Source organism: Gopherus evgoodei, chromosome 4 (assembly GCF_007399415.2).
Source record: "Gopherus evgoodei ecotype Sinaloan lineage chromosome 4, rGopEvg1_v1.p, whole genome shotgun sequence".
NCBI lineage: Eukaryota > Metazoa > Chordata > Testudines > Testudinidae > Gopherus > Gopherus evgoodei.
This window is the reverse complement of record NC_044325.1, coordinates 95,440,587-95,463,669: the sequence shown is the minus strand read 5'-3', so window position 1 is coordinate 95,463,669 and position 23,083 is coordinate 95,440,587. Positions and strand designations below refer to the sequence as shown.

At 37.6% G+C, this 23,083-nt stretch overlaps 1 protein-coding gene across 8 annotated transcripts in view; it reads right to left on the bottom strand.

Annotated features, from left to right (window-relative positions):
* The window catches only part of DNAJC24 (DnaJ heat shock protein family (Hsp40) member C24), a 67,373-nt gene that overhangs the window by 14,733 nt on the left and 29,557 nt on the right, over window positions 1-23,083 (bottom strand). For all 8 annotated transcript variants that reach the window (XM_030560272.1, XM_030560267.1, XM_030560264.1 and 5 more), the window contains one exon: window positions 4,007-4,145. In XM_030560272.1, coding sequence (XP_030416132.1) covers window positions 4,007-4,145 — 139 coding nt within the window. The remainder of the gene's footprint in view (window positions 1-4,006; window positions 4,146-23,083) is intronic.

Genomic DNA, 23,083 nt, shown 5'->3' with positions numbered 1-23,083 from the left:
AAATCTCCATCTACCACTATAGTATTTCCACCTCACACAAAGGGATTTGCCCAAAGCTGAGAGTAAGAGAACCCCTCCAGGACAGTTTGGAACCTTTAAAAGTGATGATACCGTAAGTGTAGCCCTAAACTGCAAACAAGGATATTTTAAAACCAGCTATTTTTTCCCAGTTATCTGGGAAACCCTAAATTCAATGTTCAAGAATCCTTCCAACAGTTGAGCACTTCACCAGTCCTTCCAGATAAGGGAAACTTGGCTAACTTGGTTATTACAGGATTTTAATCATTTTTCTTTGCATTTTATAAAAGCTTTCCAAAATCCGCTTTAATATTGTTTTGGAGCTTATCTGCTCAACTGCAGAGCTATAGCAAAGTCACTGAGTTTGCATCTGAGCACAAATTTATGTGAAAATCTCACCACTCCAAAGAGCAGACATTTTGTAAAGTCTACGATATTTACATAAGAACGGCCATACTAGGTCAGACCAAGGGTCCATCTAGCCCAGTATCCTGTCTTTAGACAGCTGCCAATGCCAGCTGCCCCAGGGGAAATGACCAAAACAGCTAATCATCAAGTGATCCATCCCGTCGCCCATTCCCAGCTTCTGGCAAACAGAGGCTAGGTACATCATCCCTGCCCATCCTGGCTAATAGCCACTGATAGACCTATTCTCCATGAATTTGTAAAGATAGAAGCTTTGAGGCTTAGGCATGCTGAGCCTAAGTTGTTTACGTTAAAGGGGGGGAAAAAAAGTTTTTCAGCATTGCTTTCTATAAAAAAATAGAAATTGTTGTATATTTTTGCTTTTTATGCTGCTCTGCACTGTGTGAAGGAGTGTACAACAACTTTAAGGGACACTCCAGAGCCTAAACAAGGAGACCCTGCTTTGGCCTAGGGTTACATCAACAGGAAGTGGCAGCTGAGTGAGAGAAAGGGTAGTAGAAGCTATGCAGGCTGCAGTATGTAATGGCTGTTTTCGCTCAAGCTCTAGGAGACCAGCCTAACGAAAGGCTTTATTTTGTGGACTTTAAGTTGGGAGATGAACCAGGGTTCTGAGGTGAGGATCTTATGATTTATCTACTGTAGTTACTCCTTTCCTGAAGTCTTATTGAAAGAGAAAACATTTTGTTAGTGTGTGTTGGCTTCTTTCCCCAAGGCTGTTAAAGTGAATCGACTGCCACCCAAAACAGGCGAAATTAAGGTGGGGCATCCTGCAGCATTATACTGGGCCACAAGGGGGTGCGTAGGGACTTCCTCACCTTTACACATTGTTTAAAAACTAATGTTTTGATAATTAGTGCACATAAGAAGTACCATACAGAGATCCCTAGAGACTTAAAGCCTTCAGACACAGAATAGGTACAGGTACATAGAAAGGCAGCAGTGCAAGTACGTCCCCTTATATTTATAAACCCTAACTTGGAAGGGCAACTTCTGAGAGGGATACACGACCATTCAAATATTTTGTGATGTCGACACATGTCCATGGGAATCAAACCCATTGCACATAAACCACCGGTCAAATGGTAACATTTGATAACTACTACCACCACCAGCTTAGCTGGATTTGAGCATTTGCACTGTATATAAGGTTGGGATGTTCAATGGAGTTTTAGCCTAATTCAGATTAGCCACTCAAACTAATTGAATGTGAATCTTTTAGGAAGGGGAGTTATGATCAGAAATGAATGAATCTTAGACCAGATCTGGAAAGAAGTTCCTTTTTTAATAGGTAAACTATAATGTGCATTTTTCCTTCTCCTTCATGCTTTTGATAAGGATTAGAAGCAGATGATTCAATATTATAAAAAAGTGGTGTTCTTATTTCATTTCCAACCTGGCAAAACAAGGAGTTAGTGAAATTTTCACAAAGCATACAAAAAAGGCAGTTCTTGTAAGATTTCCAGACCAAATAAATTTGGATAAGTATCTGAGCCAAAAACTCTTCCTCATAACTCTTCCCCTTTTTTCCTGCCCTAGCAGAAGTGTCCATGAAATTGATCAGAATCATTATTTCTGAAGTGTGCCATACTGGCAATTTAGAGAACAGGATTCTAGTCAATTTCACTGCCATTCTGCTGCTAATGAACTTACTGTGAAGTGGCTGAAATTCAAAGTGACAGTGGAAGTGTACATCCTGTGCACAACCTTATTTGAATCACATCAGTGTTGTGTGAACAGAACCTTATATTTTAAAATGCATAATCTTCATGATACACAATTGGGAGTGCCAAAGGAGCTTCCAGGTTCATATAAATAATGTACAATTTGTTTTCCTTTTTTTAGTGTCTTTACATTCTCTTGAGATAACTCTCTAGAACAACAACTTTGGATGCAATAGTATCAGCATACATTAATGCACCTTAAATTCACACTAAGACGCATTAAAAACAAAGCTACTTAAAAGCAATCTGTGTCTGCTGCCACCACAGGAAGACAGAATATACTATATTCATTCCTGATGTAGTTTCACTGACTGCACTGGTGGAATTGAGCCCAGTATATTAAAATACTGTGGTATACACTAGGGCTTTAAATTAAATCCATCACATATATAAAAATAAAGATTTATAGCTGAAACTCTTATTAATTTCATCACACCTAAGCATGCAGTAGTTATTAGAGAGGCTGACAAGAGGGCTGTAAAAATCTAAAAGCATAATGAAGTGCTATGAGAGTTATGAGAAATTCCTATTCTGAAGTTAAATCTAGTATTTTGGGCGGGGCAGGGGGATAGCGCTGAGGTAATAGGTCATTTCAATGTAATCATAATACTGCTTAAACGAAAAAAACACAAATCCAGTTTGAAAACCATTTGTTCAGCTATTCCTTTTAAAATTCTACCTTCCCCTCAATACTTACACACTCTCTGAGAAAGCAATATATTAAAATATAATTAGAAATTCATGCTGAAAATAAATTTCTATACACTGTATATCTTTCTTCTTATCCTACAATGATGTATATCTGCAACTATGACTAAGCTTTTGTTTCTCAAATAAAGTTCTGGTAACCTTTGGAGCAGGGGAGTTAAAATCAGTGCAAGAGAGAAAGGTTTGATGGTGTGCCAATGTACAATGGAAGGGAATTCAATAAGCTGCAGAGACAGCGGGCTTTTATCAGACACATTGAAAAGTGGTGGTGGCTACACGTCAATGCTGGACCAGAGTGTGCTACTGCAGAGCACGACGGAGTGTTTTCCCCACAGGCAATACGCTATTAGTGACTCCCCCCATTAACATGTAGGGTGGATATACATTTATTGAAGGTTCTAATGGAAGGCTGAGGGACTCCTATCCTGAGGCCAGAACAGAAAGACAGCCTATCACTTCATGTAATGGTAGCCCATGTGTGACAGACCTGACCTACATTTCCCCCCATTCTTTCTCACAACAGCCTGTCGCTGTTCTAAGAAGCTATTTTCTGAGATGTATAAAAAGAAATGCTGCCTAGTTAATGTATTTTACTGGAATATTATTTATAAACCTGCTTCATAAAGAGTAATTGTATTAGAGATGATTTATGAAAGCTATCCTAAAATACACACACCCAAAAAAGAATGTGCCTTAAGAATTTTGAAGCGTTTATAAAGCCATATGATATACTGTATCTTAGACATAAATTACTCAGTACCTATATCTAAACTGCTTCAACAAAATATAGTGCTGGCCATAACTTGAAATAGTTAAGAAAGTTTACTGAAACTGCTGCACTGATAAAAAGAATGGCTCAACTACATAATTACAGTCTAAATTCCATATTTATTAAAATTATTAGAAGTACCACTACCTAATGCCTCACTGGAAGTAATTCAATGTTTTTCCTGGTTAATGTGTGTATATTTATCAATATCAATAACATATCCAAATATGAAAGGAGGATGAGAGCAAATAAAACATTTGGTTCAGAAACAAGAAGCTTTTAAAAATACTATCTAACTACTATTCTAGCCCCTGCATTAAAGAGCTGTTGCCACTACAGCCAGCACCCCTCAGCAGGAACCTACCATGGCGCTGTAGGTCATACTCTTTTTTTGTCTCTTCGTTCCCTAGAATTTTCCACGCTTGATCAATTTCGATGAACCTCTGCACCCGCTCCTCCACTTCTCCTGCTGGCACATCTGCACTCTGTTTGTCTGGATGATACTGCCAATCAAAAGGAAGAGGGGAAAAAAGGAGGGAGGAGGAATCAATAGTAAATTTGATATTCATTTAAAGGTGGGGGAAAGGAGGAGGAGGAAGAGGTCTGAACCCAGGAAAATGAGATGACAATGTTGGGTACAGGAGATAACTGCCAGGTTAATTAGACCACTGGAACAGCAGCAAATCCACCAGTGGCACAAAATGTCACAATGTGCACTGACAATATTTTCTGGATAATTTGCTAATGGAATCATTGGTCTTATGGACAATTTACCTAGAGAGAATGACTAATGCAAACAGAAAGAGGTACATGCAGAGGAATACGACATGGGAACAAGGGGAAATGCTTTAGGTGCAAGCTGCTTTTCTTTAAACACTACATCTGGCTACATTTAAAAAACAGGAGCACTGTTTAGTTACAGACTAATCGCAAATAAATGGAATGCTTTATTATAGATGTACTTGGTTTTTGTACTTTAAATAGTAAAAAAATATATGTAAGATCAACTATAATTTACAATAAATGAAATTCTATTTTTGAAGCTATGCCTCAACATATTTAAATTTTTTTCAGTTCAGTGAATCAATAGCTTTTCCAAATATTTAATGTCATGGATCACTGGCTATAAAATTGTGTCATTTTAGTTAAATGGTTATTTGAGGACAAGGCTATACGATAAATCATGTATAAAGGCAAAAAATAAAACAAAAACACTTAAATGTCTGTTTTTCTCATGTTAAATAGCACATTCTCCTTTTTTTGTTCCAATGTCTATTGAAAAATAGCTCAGTGAATTCTCTTTTTTGTTCTTTGTATAAGTTCTCATTTGTAAGGAATATATTATTTTTTGATATTTTAATTGTTCATATCAAACCAACACAAGAAAAACAACAGGAAAGAATTGGTAGGATGGGGGGTTGGGGAATGGGACAAAGGTTATATAACACTATAAGAATGCTGTTAATTCATTATATTTCAAAATATTCCATATTCACTTATTTTCTCTATATCAGGAATATTAAGTTCGGCTGTACACTAACATTAGTTTGGTTACCTGAATCTACTGTAGATATTTAGACCTGGAGGACTAGTACCACAAGTAACGCTGCATTAGAGAGAATGGAATTCTGAACAAATATTTCCAATTATAGTTTGTTTTGGAAGAAGAGAATACTGTTATTATGTGAGCTTAAAACAACTGCCTCCCCCTCCTTCACAGACAGTCATACGCTAAGAATTCAAAATGAACATTGCTACTAGAGTCTGCCCACTCATACACATATCTATCATTTGTATTGAAGTGAATTATCTCGATAACATCCCTCCTCCCCGCTTTTCAATGCAACAATGGGAGAAAGGACCATAAGGGCAAAATGTTCCCCATCTCTGAGCTCAACTGTATTCACATTCACTTTTCTACACATAACTGATTGTGCCTGCAAAAGTGGCTGTTCACCTAAACTATAAATTCAAGAAGCTAATGTGCATAAATGCAGGATTTTGCTGTGTGCAATGTGTGCATTTCTTTGCAGTTAGCTGTACATTTAGAACTAGAGGCTGGCTTGAAGCTTGCTGAAAATACAGTCTAGGCATAGTTGCAGTCCATACATGATTATCATATAAAATGTGTATTTTTAGTAAAAATTAGGGATGTTGATTAATCAGTGTTAACTCATGCAATTAACTCAAAAAAATTGTGATTAATCAGTTTTAACTGCACTGTTAAACAACAGAAATACCAATTGAAATTTATTAAATATTTTGGATGTTTTTCTATATTTTCATATATATTGTATTCTGTGTTGTAAATGATATCAAAGGATATTATTTTTTATTACAAATATTTGCACTGTAAAAATGATAAATAAAAGAAATCGTATTTTTCAATTCACCTCATACAAGTACTGTAGTGCAATCTCTTTGTCCTAAAAGTGCAACTTACAAATGTAGATTTTTTTTTGTTACACTCAAAAACAAAACAATGTAAAACTTCAGAGCCTACAAGTTCACTCAGTCCTACTTCTTGTTCAGCCAATTGCTCAAACAACTTTGTTTACATTTACAGGAGATAATGCTGCCATCATCTGATTTACAATGTCACCAGAAAGTGAGAAAAGGCATTTGCATGGCACTTTTGTAGCCAGCATTGCAAGGCATTTACATGCCAGATATACTAAACATTCATATGCCCCTTCATGCTTCCATCACCATTCCAGATGACATGCTTCCATGCCGACGCTCATTAAAAAAAAAAGTGTTAATTAAATTTGTGACTGAACTCCTTGGAGGAGAATTGTATGTCCCCTGCTCTGTTCTACCTGCATTCTGCCATATATTTCATGTTCTAGCAGTCTCAGATGACGACCCAGCACAAGTTGTTCGTTTTAAGAACACTTTCACTGCAGATTTCACAAAATGCAAAGAAGGTACCAATCTGAGATTCCTAAAGATAGCTACAGCACTTGACTCAAGATTTCAGAATCTGAAGTGCCTTCCAAAATCTGAGCGCGACAAGGTCTGGAACATGCTTTCAAAAGTCTTAAAAGACCAACAATCAGATGCAGAAACTACAGAACCCGAACCACCAAAAAAGAAAATCAAACTTCTGCTGGTGGCATCTGACTCAGATAATGAAAATGAACATGTGTTGGTTTGCATTGCTTTGGATTGTTATCAAGTAGAACCCATCATCAGCATGGAAAAGTCTCCTGGAATGGTGGTTGACATATGAAGGCACCTTTGAATCTTTAGTGCATCTGGCATGTAAATATCTTGCGACGCTGGCTACAACAATGCTATGAGAACACCTGTTCTCACATTCAGGTGACATTGTAAACAAGAAGTGGGAAGCATTATCTCCTTCAAATGTAAACAAACTTCTTTGTCTGAGCGATTGGCTGAACAAGAAGTAGGACTGAGTAGACTTGCAGGCTCCAAAATTTTTTGGAGTGGTTTTGTACATAAACTTCTACATTTTTAAGTTCAACTTTCATGATAAAGAGATTGCACTATATTTTTATTAGGTCAGGGGTTCTCAAATTGGGGGTCGGGACCCCTCAGGGGGCCACGAGGTTATTACATGGGGAGTCGCAAGCTGTCAACCTCCACCCCAAATGCCACTTTGCCAGCATTTATAATAGTGTTAAATATATTTAAAAAGTGTTTTTAATTTATAAAGGCGGTCGCACTCAGAGGATTGCAATGACCGGGTAGGCCCACTGCTCAGTGAGGAGGGGGAAACAGTAACGGGAGACTTGGAAATGGCAGAGATGCTTAATGACTTCTTTGTTTCAGTCTTCACTGAGAAGTCTGAAGGAATGTCTAATATAGTGAATGCTTACGGGAAGAGGGTAGGTTTAGAAGAGAAAATAAAAAAAAAGCAAGTAAAAAATCATTTAGAAAAGTTAGATGCCTGCAAGTCACCAGGGCCTGATGAAATGCATCCTAGAATACTCAAGGAGTTAATAGAAGAGGTATCTGAGCCTCTAGCTATTATCTTTGGGAAATCATGGGAGACGGAGGAGATTCCAGAAGACTGGAAGGGGGCAAATATAGTGCCCATCTATAAAAAGGGAAATAAAAACAACCCAGGAAACTACAGACCAGTTAGTTTAACTTCTGTGCCAAGGAAGATAATGGAGCAGGGAATTAAAGAAATCATCTGCAAACACTTGGAAGGTGGTAAGGTGATAGGGAATAGCCAGCATGGATTTGTAAAGAACAAATCGTGTCAAACTAATCTGATAGCGTTCTTTGATAGGATAACGAGCCTTGTGGATAAGGGAGAAGCGGTGGATGTGACATACCTAGACTTTAGTAAGGCATTTGATACAGTCTCGCATGATATTCTTATAGATAAACTAGGAAAGTACAATTTAGATGGGGCTACTATAAGGTGGGTGCATAACTGGCTGGATAACCGTACTCAGAGAGTAGTTGTTAATGGCTCCCAATCCTGCTGGAAAGGTATAACAAGTGGGGTTCCGCAGGGGTCTGTTTTGGGACCGGCTCTGTTCAATATCTTCATCAACGATTTAGATGTTGGCATAGAAAGTACGCTTATTAAGTTTGCGGACGATACCAAACTGGGAGGGATTGCAACTGCTTTGGAGGACAGGGTCAAAATTCAAAATGATCTGGACAAATTGGAGAAATGATCTGAGGTAAACAGGATGAAGTTCAATAAAGATAAATGCAAAGTGCTCCACCTAGGAAGGAACAATCAGTTTCACACATACAGAATGGGAAGAGACTGTCTAGGAAGGAGTATGGCAGAAAGAGATCTAGCGGTCATAGTAGACCACAAGCTTAATATGAGTCAACAGTGTGATACTGTTGCAAAAAAAGCAAACGTGATTCTGGGATGCATTAACAGGTGTGTTGTAAACAAGACATGAGAAGTCATTCTTCCGCTTTACTCTGCGCTGGTTAGGCCTCAACTGGAGTATTGTGTCCAGTTCTGGGCACCGCATTTCAAGAAAGATGTGGAGAAATTGGAGAGGGTCCAGAGAAGAGCAACAAGAATGATTAAAGGTCTTGAGAACATGACCTATGAAGGAAGGCTGAAGGAACTGGGTTTGTTTAGTTTGAAAAAGAGAAGACAGAGGGGACATGATAGCAGTTTTCAGGTATCTAAAAGGGTGTCATCAGGAGGAGGGAGAAAACTTGTTCACCTTAGCCTCCAATGATAGAACAAGAAGCAATGGGCTTAAACTGCAGCAAGGGAGATTTAGGTTGGACATTAGGAAAAAGTTCCTAAGTGTCAGGGTAGTTAAACACTGGAATAGATTGCCTAGGGAAGTTGTGGAATCTCTATCTCTGGAGATATTTAAGAGTAGGTTAGTTAAATGTCTATTAGGGATGGTCTAGACAGTATTTGGTCCTGCCATGAGGGCAGGGGACTGGACTCGATGACCTCTCAAGGTCCCTTCCAGTCCTAGAGTCTATGAGTCTATAAAAGGGGTCACCAGTAAAAAAGTTTGACAGCCACTGTATTAGGTGAACTGAAAAATACTATTCTTTTGGTTTTTTTACAGTGCAAATACTTATCAAAAATAAATATAAAGTGAGCATTGTACATGTTTGTATTCTGTGTTGTAATGGAAATCAATATATTTGAAAATGTAGAAAACATCTAAAAATATTTAAATAAATATTACTCTATTATGGTTTAACAGTGCAATTAATATTTTTAAATGCTTGATAGACCTAGTAAAAATCGAAAATAGAACAAAGTTACGCTATTTTTTTCCCCAGAAAATAAATGGAGGCCAAAATTTTCAACATTAGATATACAAATTGGAAGATCTTTACCGTAACATATAGTGATCAAATTCAAACTTAAAACATGAATGCTGATATATAAACCAACAAGAAAAAGGACAGTTACTATTACATTCTATGTTTAAACCAGGTGGTGATGGGTGAAGGTTTACACCATCACATCGTACAAAGCATGTAATTGTAATTTATTAGTCTTTGTCTTTAGTCAGATTATCTATGAATCTTTGCCAAAGACCAACTGTGTTTCAGCCTTAACAGTATTTGTTCAAGATAGCAGCTGATCATGTGCACTGTCTTCATGACCTTTTAATTGAAATGGTCACATTATATGCATATTACCATACATACTCGTTCATTAGCCCGTTCGTTTATAAGCCGACCCCCCAGGATGGTTAAGTAAAAATAGCAAAAACTGTATGACCCTTTCATAAGCCTATCCCACATTTCAGGAGTTGGCAAACTTTGGCTTCTGGTCCATTAGGGTAAGCCATTAGCGGGCCTGGACATTTTGCTTACCCGGAGTGTTCACAGGCACAGAGCCCCTCAGCTCCCAGGGGCCGCAGTTTGCTGTTCCTAGCCAACGGGAGCTGCGGGAAGTGGCACCACTTCCCGCAGCTCCCATTGGCTGGGAACAGCGAACTGTGGCCACAGGGAGCTGAGGAGCTCCGTGCCTGCGAACGCTCCAGGTAAGCAAAACGACAATGTATTCGATATTCAATTCAATGAGTCCATAGAGTTTAAAATCATCAAATTTTGGTGTAGATCCGTTTATAAGCTGACCTCCACTCTTTGATGTGTCACTTTTTTACCAAAAATATTTAGTTTATGAACGAGTATATATGGTAACTATGGCAAATGTTAAAGTAGTTAGATTACATTATGGACTAATGTAGATTGCTGTAATATTTTTATATCATACCTGTCTGAGTTATACAATCAGAAAATAATTATTGAAAAGGGATAATTAGATCAATTTTTCCCCTGAAAAATGGTAAAATATTAGACTGTTCAGTAAGCTCTTTGAGGTAGATCTTATGTTTAGTGCTGTGTAAATTTAAACCAGTGCAAATGTATTCATAGATGGAGATTTTCTATTCCAAGTTTCAATCCCAAGGGAACCATGTTAATGGTTTAGTTATAAATCTTTAAGGAAAAAAGCCACATAAATGATGACAGCTTTCACAACTGAAATATCTCATTAGCCTTCACTACTTCTGGACTAAGTGTGTGCTTCTGGAATATATTTTCTATCAAATTTATACTTACATGAATGGAGCATTTGGAAGTACTAGATAGGTCCAGCCACATGCAAGGAACATACACACATCTAATATATCACTCAGTACAATGAAATTTAAACAGTGATCTGAATTCATGGCATCGCTCCATGAAAATACTTAGAACAAAAGCTTTCAACACAATTCATTATAAAACCTGTTGCCCAGAATATCCACCCTTTTTATTGGCCAAGAGGCTGTCTTTAACTGTCTGTTGAAGACCATGTGGGCAGATCCTGATTTCTGAGAGGAAGCAAACCAGTCATTAATAACTGATTGCTCACAACAATGCTAAGAAAATTGGCTCCTCTCCTGCTGAGAATATTGAAGACTCAAACAAAACTGGTTCCTCTACTACTCCTTCACAGTGAAATCATGGCTGATAGAAAATAAATTTGCAGTTTTTGAGGAGTACATCAACAAATGAATGGGAGAAAACAATTTATCAAGAAAGTAAACTGACCATCCTTTCAACCACATCAAACTGGCCTAAAATAATTATAACAGTGGTAGAAGTAGATATTCCAGAAAATAAAGCCACAAAGCCAATGAAAATGGTTCACAAGAGCAGCAGAAGAGAGTCCGAACAGAATATTTTGATAATTCTTTGCTGGATAATGAACATAATTCTAATTTTTTTTTAACTTGTCACTATCTGATTAGGAATAATAAAATGATCCACTCTTGTTTAAAAACCCCTTAATCTCTACAAACAAACACCACTTTCTACAATATAGATTTAGATAACTTAATACATGCTATTTGTATGGTTTATATAATCACATACATACAGTCATGTATGCTATGGTTGCACATGCAGAACTACTTTCAGTTTTATAATATTTCTGTTAAAAAGTGATTTTTTTTTGTGGTGCTGTAAAATATTGTAACACAGAGGCTCCTTAGCAAAGGGTCCCCTGTTTTTTTGCAAATGGTCACCTCAGACCTGACAAACTCACTATATCAAAAATGTCTTACACTATATGGATAAATATCATATAACAAGTAAAGTATTTACAGAAAGCTTGTAATTGTCAAGATTCATAATCATTATGAGATGCAAGTATTGGTAAAATTTAAGGAATGGTGTATTTATACTGAAAATATGCTTTACAGATAGATTAGTCACCAGGTAATAATGCGTCTTGGTGATGGTCTGTTTGGGGAGGGGGAGGTGTAGCTTGTAGGACTTAGCCAGGGATGCAATGCAAAAAAGCTCAGTTGTTTAGACATGCACAATATTAAGACTTTCAATAGAAAGCCATAGGAGGCACCTGCAAACAAAGAAAACCATTTACAGGTAACCAAAAAAAACCAAACAAAAACAAAAAAAAAACATTTCAACAAGACAAGGGTTTGTCCTATCTATTAACAGGAACAAAAACACTTTTCAGTATAACAGAGAAGATAGAGGTCCTCTGGATCTTTTCATTCAGGAGACATCTTGAGGAGCGAGATGTTCTCATGAAAAATGGGATCCTGGTTCCTGTGAAGCCAGCTAGCTCTGCAACAGACTGAACTCGGGATGGCAGGAGGAGAGAGGGACCTACCTTATTAGATAGGAAAGGTAACTATTAATAAGCATAGCTCTAGGTTCACATTTTATAAATTTTGTTTTGTATTTTAACCATTTGTTTCCACCAGTCTCTTATTTCTAATTAAAAGTTTATTCTCTCTAAAATAAACCAACTTTTGTTTAATTATAAGTGCTCAGAAATGCTGTGTGGCTTTTAAGGTAAAACGAATAATCTGGGGCACACTGTTTCCTTGGGGGCAGAAGATCTGGGATTTTTGTAAGTAGTCAGTGTCAGGGACCACATATCACAGGGGAATGATTCAATAGGAATCAGGGACTGGGATGTATTTACTGTTAACCTGCAAGCAAAGACATGGCTGGCATAACCCAGAGGAGAGTGCTTGAGTGGCTGAAGGGCTGGTGATACTGGGGAGCTGACACCCAGCAAAGTACGGACAAGACTCATGCTGGAGGCAGGAGATAACTTTCTGGGTCCCCTGAGAACAGTCACACACATCCAGCTGACGAGTACATGGAGGATAAGTGTGGGTATGAAATAAAATTAGGAAAAAAATCTTGAGGAACAGAAATTTCTCTTGTGCAGTGGGGTTCAAATTTGGAAAAGAGCTGCTACTTCCTTTGTATGTTACTTTATTACAAATGATTGCCAAAATGGTGATATTTCACTGGTATCTCATCCTACGTATTTTGAAATAAGTATTTTCAATGCTTGTTGAAGAGTTTGTGTATGTGAGAGAGTGGAATTATTCAAATTGGGGATTGGTCCTGCTTTGAGCAAGGGATTGGACTAGATGACCTCCTGAGGTCCCTTCCAACCCTGATATTCTATGATTCTGTGAAATGTAGCCAAGTACCGGCTGCATATCATGGATTTTTTTTTTTTTAATTACAAGATCCGGGATGTTCTTTGACTTTCTTTTAGTACTCCCTGTGAAAGACAGCTTCCTACAGTACTTAGGTTCTCTCTCAAATATAGGTAGTGAACTATGCTCCTTTAGATAATCATTGGATAAAGAAAGTGGAGCCAGATATTACTGCTTGATTTTAAATGGTCTGGGATTCATTTATCACAGAAAAAAACGATAGATTTTTATTTTGGCTATGTTTCTTAGAAGGCACTTTGGATACTATATTAATAGGAGCCATATACCTCAATATTGGAAGCTGGACAAAATACTACCTCATAATAAAAATATGTAATTACATTTATTAAAGCTTTTCTGATTTATCAGTAGATCTTTCTGTGGTCAATATTTTCTTAAATTCCTGGCTGCCACTTCAGACTAATATTAGTTGTACTTTTATGATTGATCTGCAGTCTTGCTTTCATTTTTTCTATTGTGTTATTTAGTTGTTTCTTCTCAGAATTAAAGATTTTTTAAAATTTCTGGGTGACCATGATTTCACACAATTTCTTTGTTTTCTGCTTTTTGAAAATATTTTGGGTATCAAGATAGTGTCCTTGAAATTACTTAATGATATTCTGATCAGGAGGTAGCAATTCACATATCTTCAAATATTCACGTCTCTTGCTATCATTAATTTGATGAGGGAGGCAGAAAAGATTAAAAGGAATAGAGTGAAAGACCGTAAAATAGGATCAAAGGATCATCTTTTGCTTACTTTCACCCACTCACCTGGGACAGGTAAAATTCTCCAATTTGTCAAGATCATTGTGAATTCTAATCCTATCCTTGAAATTGCTTGCAACCCCTCCCAGTTTGGTGTCATCTGCACATTTTAGAAGCATACCGTTAACTTCACTATCTAAAGTAATTAATGAAAATACTGATTAGTACTAGACGCAGGATTGATTCCGGTGGCACCACAGTAGATACACCCTCCCAGTTTGACAGTGAAATATTGATAACTACTCTTTGACATTTAAGAACATAAGAACAGCCCTACCGGGTCAGACCAAAGGTCCATCTAGCCCAGTATCCTGTCTTCTGACAGTGGCCAGTGCCAGGTGCTCCAAAGGGAATGAACAGAACAGGTAATCATCAAGTGATCCATCCCCTGTTGCTCATTCCCAGTTTCTGGCAAACAAAGGCTAGCGATACCTTCCTGCCCATCCTGGTTAATAGACATTGATTGACCTATTCTCCATGAATTTATCTAGTTCTTTTTTGAACCCTGTTATGGTCCTGGCCTTCACAACATCCTCTGGCAAGAGTTCCACAGGTTGACTGTGTGTTGTGTGAAGAAATACTTACTTTTATTTGTTTTAAACCTGCTGCCTATTAATTTCATTTGGTGACCCCTAGTTCTTGTGTTATGAGAAGTAGTAAACAACACTTCCTTATCTACTCTCTCTACCCTAGTCATGATTTTATAGACCTCAGTCATATCTCCCCTTAGCAGTCTCTTTTCCAAGCTGAAAAGTCTCAGTCTTATTAGTCTCTCCTCATATGGCAGCTGTTCCATACCCTAATCATTTTCCAATTCCAATATATCTTTTTCTGAGATATAGCGAACACATCTCCACACAGTATTCAAGATGTGAGAGTACCATGGATTTATATAGAGGCAACATGATATTTTTTGTCCTATTATCTATCCCTTTCTTAATTATTCCTAGCGTTCTGTTAGCTTTTTTGACTGCCGCTGCACATTGAGTGGATGTTTTCAGAGAACTATAGACTCATAGACTCTAGGACTGGAAGGGACCTCGAGAGGTTGTCGAGTCCAGTCCCCTGCCCTCATGGCAGGACCAAATACTGTCTAGACCATCCCTAATAGACATTTATCTAACCTACTCTTAAATACCTCCAGAGATGGAGATTCCACAACTTCCCTAGGCAATCTATTCCAGTGTTTAACTACCCTGACACTTAGGAACTTTTTCCTAATGTCCAACCTAAATCTCCCTTGCTGCAGTTTAAGCCCATTGCTTCTTGTTCTATCATTGGAGGCTAAGGTGAACAAGTTTTCTCCGTCCTCCTGATGACACCCTTTTAGATACCTGAAAACTGCTATCATGTCCCCTCTCAGTCTTCTCTTTTCCAAACTAAACAAACCCAATTCCTTCAGCCTTCCTTCATAGGTCATGTTCTCAAGACCTTTAATCATTCTTGTTGCTCTTCTCTGGACCCTCTCCAATTTCTCCACATCTTTCTTGAAATGCGGTGCCCAGAACTGGACACAATACTCCAGTTGAGGCCTAACCAGTGCAGAGTAGCGAAAGAATGACTTCTCATGTCTTGTTTACAACACACCTGTTAATGCATCCCAGAATCACGTTTGCTTTTTTTGCAACAGTATCATATTGTTGACTCATATTAAGCTTGTGGTCTACTATGGCCGCTAGATCTCTTTCTGCCATACTCCTTCCTAGACAGTCTCTTCCCATTCTGTATGTGTGAAACTGATTGTTCCTTCCTAGGTGGAGCACTTTGCATTTATCTTTATTGAACTTCATCCTGTTTACCTCAGACCATTTCTCCAATTTGTCCAGATCATTTTGAATTTTAACCCTGTCCTCCAAAGCAGTTGCAATCCCTCCCAGTTTGATATCGTCCGCAAACTTAATAAGCGTACTTTCTATGCCAACATCTAAATCGTTGATGAAGATATTGAACAGAACAGGTCCCAAAACAGACCCCTGCGGAACCCCACTTGTTATACCTTTCCAGCAGGATTGGGAGCCATTTATAACTACTCTCTGAGTACGGTTATCCAGCCAGTTATGCACCCACCTTATAGTAGCCCCATCTAAATTGTACTTTCCTAGTTTATCTATAAGAATATCATGCGAGACCGTATCAAATGCCTTACTAAAGTCTAGGTATATCACATCCACCGCTTCTCCCTTATCCACAAGGCTCGTTATCCTATCAAAGAATGCTATCAGATTAGTTTGACACGATTTGTTCTTTACAAATCCATGCTGGCTATTCCCTATCACCTTACCACCTTCCAAGTGTTTGCAGATGATTTCTTTAATTACTTGCTCCATTATCTTCCCTGGCACAGAAGTTAAACTAACTGGTCTGTAGTTTCCTGGGTTGTTTTTATTTCCCTTTTTATAGATGGGCACTATATTTGCCCCCTTCCAGTCTTCTGGAATCTCCACCGTCTCCCATGATTTCCCAAAGATAATAGCCACAACACTAAGATCTCTTTCTTGAGTGGTAACAACTAATTTAGACCCCATCATTTTATATGTATAGTTTGGATTATGCTTTTCAATGTGCATTGCTTTGCATTTATCAACATTAAATTTCATCTGCTATTTTGTTGCCCAGTCACCCAGCTTTGAGAGACCCTTTTGTAGCTCTTCGCAGTCTGCCTGGGTCTTAACTATCTTCAGTAATTTTGTATCATCTGCAAATTTTGCCACCTCACTGTTTACCCCTTTTTCCAGATCATTTATGAATATGATGAATAGGACTGGTCCCAGAACAGACCCCTGGGGGGACACGACTATTTACTTCTCTCCATTCTGAAAACTGACCATTTACCCTTTGACTACCCTTTGTTTCCTCTTTTAACCAGTTACCAATCCATGAGAGCACCTTCCCTCTTATCCTGTGTCAGCTTACTTTGCATAAGAGCTTTTGGTGAGGGACCTTGTCAAAGGCTTCCTGAAAATCTAAGCACACTATATCCACTGGATCCCCTTGGTCCAAATGCTTGTTGATCCCCTCAAAGAATTCTAGTAGATTGGTGAGGCATGATTTTCTTTTACAAAAACCATGTTGACTCTTCCTAAACAAATTATGTTCATCTATATGTCTGTTCTTTATCATAGTTTCAACCAGTTTGTTCAGTACAGAAGTCGGGCTTACCGGCCTGTAATTGCCTGGATCACCTCAGGAGCCCTTTTTAAAAATTGACGTCACATTAGCTATCCTCCAGTCATCTGGTACAGAAGGTGATTTACAAACCACAATTAGTAATTCTGCAATTTCATATCTGAGTTCCTTCAGAACTCTTGGGTGAATACCATCTGGTCTTGGTAAATTATTGCTGTTTAATTTATCAATTTGTTCCAAAACATCCTCTAATGATATCTCAATCTGGGACAGTTCCTCATATCTGCTACCTAAAAAGAATGGCTCAGGTTTGGGAATCTCCCTCACATCCTCGGCCATGAAGACCGATGCAAAGAATTCATTTAGTTTCTCCGCAATGGCCTTATCATCCTTGAGTGCTCCTTTAGCACCTCGATCATCCAGTGGCCCCACTGGCTCTTTAGCAGGTTTCCTGCTTCTGATGTCCTTAAAAAAAAAATTGCTATTACTTTTTGAGTCTTTGGTTAACTGTTCCTCAAATTCTTTTTTGGCCTTCCTAATTGTATTTTTATACTTCATTTGCCAGTGTTTATGCTCCTTTCTATTTTCCTCACTAGGATTTAACTTCCACTTTTTAAAAGATGCCTTTTTGCCTCTCACTGATTCTTTTACTTTGTTGTTTAGCCATGGTGGCTATTTTTTAGTTCTCTTACTATGTTTTTTAATTTGGGGTATATATTTAAGTTGAGCCTCTATTATGGTCTCTTTAAAAAGTTTGCACGCAACTTGCAGAGATTTCACTTTTGGCACTGTATCCTTTAATTTTTGCTTAACTAACCTCCTCATTTTTGTGTAGTTCCCCTTTTTGAAATTAAATGCTACAGTGTTGGGCCACTGTGGTGTTTTTCCTGCCACAGGGATATTAAATTTAATAATATTATGGTCACTATTACCAAGCGGTCCAGCTATATTCACCTCTTGGACCAGATCCCATGCTCCACTTAGGACTAAGTCAAGAATTGCCTCTCCTCTGGTGGGTTCCAGGACCAGCTGCTCCAAGAAGTAGTCATTAAGGTGTCAAGAAACTTTATCTATGCATCCTGTCCTTAGTTGACATGTACCCAGTCAATATGGGGATAACTGAAATCCCCCATTATTATTACAGAGGCTATTAAAATATAAAACTCAATAATCTCCCTGCGCATTTCCCAGTCACTATCACATCCTGGTCAAGCAGTCGGTAATATATTCCTAGTGCTATATTCTTATTATTAGAGCATGGAATTTCTATCCATGGAGATTCTATGGTATAGTTTGATTCATTTATGATTTTTACTTCATTTGATTCTACGCTTTCTTTTACATATGCCACTCCCCCATCAGCATGACCTGTTTTGTCCTTCTGATATATTTTGTACCCTGGTATTACTGTATTCCATTGATTACCCTCATTCCACCAAGTTTCTGTAATGCCTATTATATCAATATCCTCATTTAATATGAGGCACTCTAGTTCACCCATTTTATTATTTAGACTTCTAGTACTGGTATATAAGCACTTTAAAAACTTGTCTCCTTTTAGCTGTCTGCCATTACACAATGTAAGCAATCGGACTCTTATATTTGACTGTATTTGATCAGACTCTGCCTGTATTTTATCATTTTCTATCCTCTTGTCCTCACTAGGACATAGAGATTCTCTATGAATAGATCCTCCTCTAAGGGATGTCCGAACTATGTGCTCCTCTGCACCTGTCGACTTTCCCCCAGCCCTTAGTTTAAAAACTGCTCTACGACCTTTTTAATGTTAAGAGCCAGCAATCTGGTTCCATTCTGGTTTAGGTGGAGCCCCTACTTCCTGTATAGGCTCCCCCTTTCCCAAAAGTTTCCACAGTTCCTAATAAATCTAAACCCCTCCCTCCCTACACCATCGTCTCATCCACGCATTGAGACTCTGCAGTTCTACCTAACTGGCCCTGTGCGTGGAACAGGGAGCATCTCAGGGAACGTTACCATGGAGGTCCTGGACTTCAATATCTTATCTAGCAGCCTAAATTTGGCCTCCAGGACCTCTCTCCCATCCTTCCCTATGTCATTGGTACCTATGCATACCATAATCACTGGCTCCTCCACAGCACTAAACATAAGTCTATCTAGATGTCTCAAAGAGATCCACAACCTTCACATCAGACAGGCAAGTCACCATGCAGTGTTCCCAGTCATCGCAAACCCAGCTATCTATGTTTCTAATGACTGAATCGCCCATTACTAATACCTGTCTCTTTCTAATAGCTGGAGTTCCCTCCCCGAGAGAGGTAACCTCAGTGTGAGAGGTTACCACAACATCATCTGGAAGGATGGTCCCAACTATGGGATTGTTTTCCTCTGCTCCAGTTAGATGCTCTCCTTCCCTGGGACTTTCATCCTCCTCCTCCTTTGATAATATTGCATTATAATACAATAAACACACTTTAGTGCTTTTCAGCAATGCATCTCAACACTTTTTAGGAATATTAATTCTCACAAAAACCCTGTCAAGTAACTGAGTTATGTCTATTTTACAGAAGCTTAATTGCCCAATGGAACTAAGGAATTGGATACTCAGTCCTTGTGTCTTCTACATATCTGTAAAATTGATCTGCAACATGCAAAAGTCATTCAAGAATGTATGCATATAATAAAAACATGCAACACATAACAATCTTAGTTGTCTTTATAAACTTAGGAACATTTTACTAACACTTCACTCCATGATAGGATTTGGGGGGGGAAGGATAAGGGTAAGTTCCTGGGTATAATCTGAGGGAAGAGCTTTTGGTGGAGCTTATTTTTCCTTTTTATTGTCAGCTGGTTGAAGTAAATTATTACTTCCTTTTCACTGTTGAGGGTAGCTGGAGTTAGCTGGCATTTATGTTACTAGGCAGTTATTGCAAGTTTAATTATTGTCCAGGTACTCAAAGCTTTGTATGTACTCTCTTTTTTTAATGGTAAATCTAAATAAAGTAAACAACAAATGACTTTACTCCTACTGATCTTTCAGACACATGCATACAGAGTTGCCCACTCTCATGATTTTATTGTAAGTCTTGTATTTAGCACATTTCTTAAAGCCCTGGCTCCTGAATTCAGTTACTGAAAATTTCATTTTTCATTTTTTCTTCAAAAGGCACATTTCCAGCCCTCATGGTTGTGAAGAAATTCATAAAATGGGAACTCTAAAGAACAGAAGGCAAATTAAAGATTCAAAACATATGAATTCTCAAAATCTCACTTTTAAGTCTCTCTTTCAAGATTTTGGGGGACTGACTCATGATTTCTAAATGTTTAGTGTAGGCCACATTGCAGAGAAACATACAAAGAGAATAAACAATTAAAGCAATAAATTTTTAGCATCTAGAGCACTTTTCATCTGCAAAGTGCCTGTCATCCAGTCCAGCATTCCCATGTTATAGTATATTTACTAGTGTTGTGCCCAATATAGTTTGTGTGATTATATATAGAGAGAGGCCATATGTTCCTGCAGCTTGTGTGCTGTGCAAAAAGTGAACAGTACCAATACATATTTCAAATACAGCCACACATCACAAGCCAGATCTGCAAACATAAAAGTGTATTCCTGGGTTGTCCATGGGACATTTCCAGCTCCTTTTGCACATTTGCAAGAATCAACCAAGTCAACCAGTATTAAATAACATACGCTATAAACTAGCATAACCTATTATAGGTTATGCAGGACCCAGAACGTATTAAACCATAATATAGTACATTTTCCCTGCCTCATTTTCCATAGAGTTCAGCTCCTTCTGCACTTTGAGAGCTGCCAAGTTACAATCTGGGCTATTTAGGAAGCTAACAGAGATCACCAGTTCAACCACTATACTACTATAACCCAGGTGACCATACCAGTGGTCTTTAAGAGCTTTAAAGCTATGGCTACACTGCAATTAAAACCCCATGGGTGGCTTGCAGTATAGACATCGTGGCCTGGGCTGCAGCCTAAGATCTATGGTCCTGCACAGTGGGAGAATCCCAGAGCTCAGACTGTAGTCCAAGCAGAGATGTCTACACTGCAATTAAAAAGCCCCTGATCCCGAGTCATCTAGCACTGGACAGCCATGTGTTTTTAACTGTAGTGTAGACATAGACCAGGGGTCGGCAACCTGTTGGAACTGGTGTGCCGAATCTTCATTTATTCACTCTAAGTTAAGATTTCGCATGCCGGTAATACATTTTAACGTTTTTAGAAGGGCTCTTTCTATAAGTCTATAATATATAACTAAACTATTGTTGTATATAAAGTAAATAAGGTTTTTAAAATGTTTAAGCAGCTTCATTTAAAATTAAATTAAAATGCAGAGCCCCCTAGACCGGTGGTCAGGACCCAGGGAGTGAGTGCCATTGAAAATCAGCTCACATGCCGCCTTTGGCACATGTGCCATAGGTTGCCTATCCCTGCCCTAGACATACACAAATGCCAGTTTTACAAATGCTAACAGGGTCAAGTGATTTAAATCACAGGATTTTAATTATTATTTGTATTAGCAGAAAAAAAATCTTGATTTAAATAATTAATTTACCAGTAAATCTTATTTTCCATTTATACTTACTTATTTTCCCAAAGAAAGGTTAATTCTCACTGGTTGGTATAAATATTAAAACATATCGATTTGATTTTTTACAACTAAGTATAGGCTTTACACTACATTTGGTACTTCTCGTGAACCAGTTGAAAGCACTATAATTGTGCATATTTATTTAAGCAACTATATAGTTCAATCTACACTTACTCAGGTTCTTAATTATTACATTTGTTTTTACTATGTTAGGAAATGGTGAATGATGTATTTCTTATTTACAAGATGATCAACTTTTTGCTCACGATTTAAATCAAACTGCTTTTGAAGGGAAACTGGAATCTGATTAAAAATATGCAATCCAGCATTTTTAATTTTTTTATTAGTGGAATGAAACTACTAGATTTTCTCCCTCCATTTCCCAACTGTTGAAATCTACAATAGAAGCTATACTCTGAAAAATGCTAGCTGACACTGATGAATAGATTGGCAAAGTGAAACAAAGTACTTCTGCTAAGCTGAAACCAAAAGTAATTAAGGAAAAATCTTTTCTGCACAAAAGAAACTGAAAATAGACATTTGGAAAAAAAAGTAAATACCTACATTCATTCCATTATACAAACTGAAAATGATATAGCTAAGCAGTACATGACATCTTGCTTTATTTATAAAGATTGACCTCAAAAGTTATAGATGCTCTCCCCCCTGATTCTGCAGACAAAAAGCAGATTTTAAACTCATTACTTGAAGTTTGATGACTCATTAATTTGGCACTTTTTTATTTAATTGACTTTAATAGAATGTAAAAAACTTAGGCCTTAACACAGAGTGTTATAAATTAAAATTTAATTTTAAACAGGTTAGTTTTTTTTAAAACTCAATTTAAATTTAAAAAGTCATACATTTAAAAAATATGGACTTTAAAAAAACAAACCTGTTTTTTCCCCACCCGGATGAGATGATCATTTTGACTTTAATTACTTTCATGGAGTAAAATTAAATCTGTGTGTATAAATTTTACTCTCAATATATTTTCTAGTGCTTTTTCCAGCCAAGCTTTCAGTATGTCATCCAAAACTGAACAAGCAAAGGAAAATTTACTTCAGAGAACAGTCCTGCAGTAATAGAAGAATGAACTACATGGCTTTATAATTTTTTTCCATAAAAAGCTTTAACTGTTTCAACGATAACCACTGCAGACAAATATTATTAACCTTTTCAATTTTTATTTTTAAAGTTTAGTAAAACTCATAATTAAGCTTTACAAATTAAACGGTAAAGATACAAGCAGCAACACTAAACCATATTTTTATCTTTTGGTGACATTACAGTAACAAAATTTAAAAAATTAGATGGTTGTGTATTTAGGGCTTCATCACATATAGCTATTACCTGTCCGACCCTAATACAGGTTCGGTGAATGTTTTAATTGAGAGAGGAAAATTAACACTGGACAAATGTAAACTTTAAAACACCACATGGCCGTTTATTAACAGGGAGAAAATCACAACTTGGGCTGGGGAGGAGCACGTT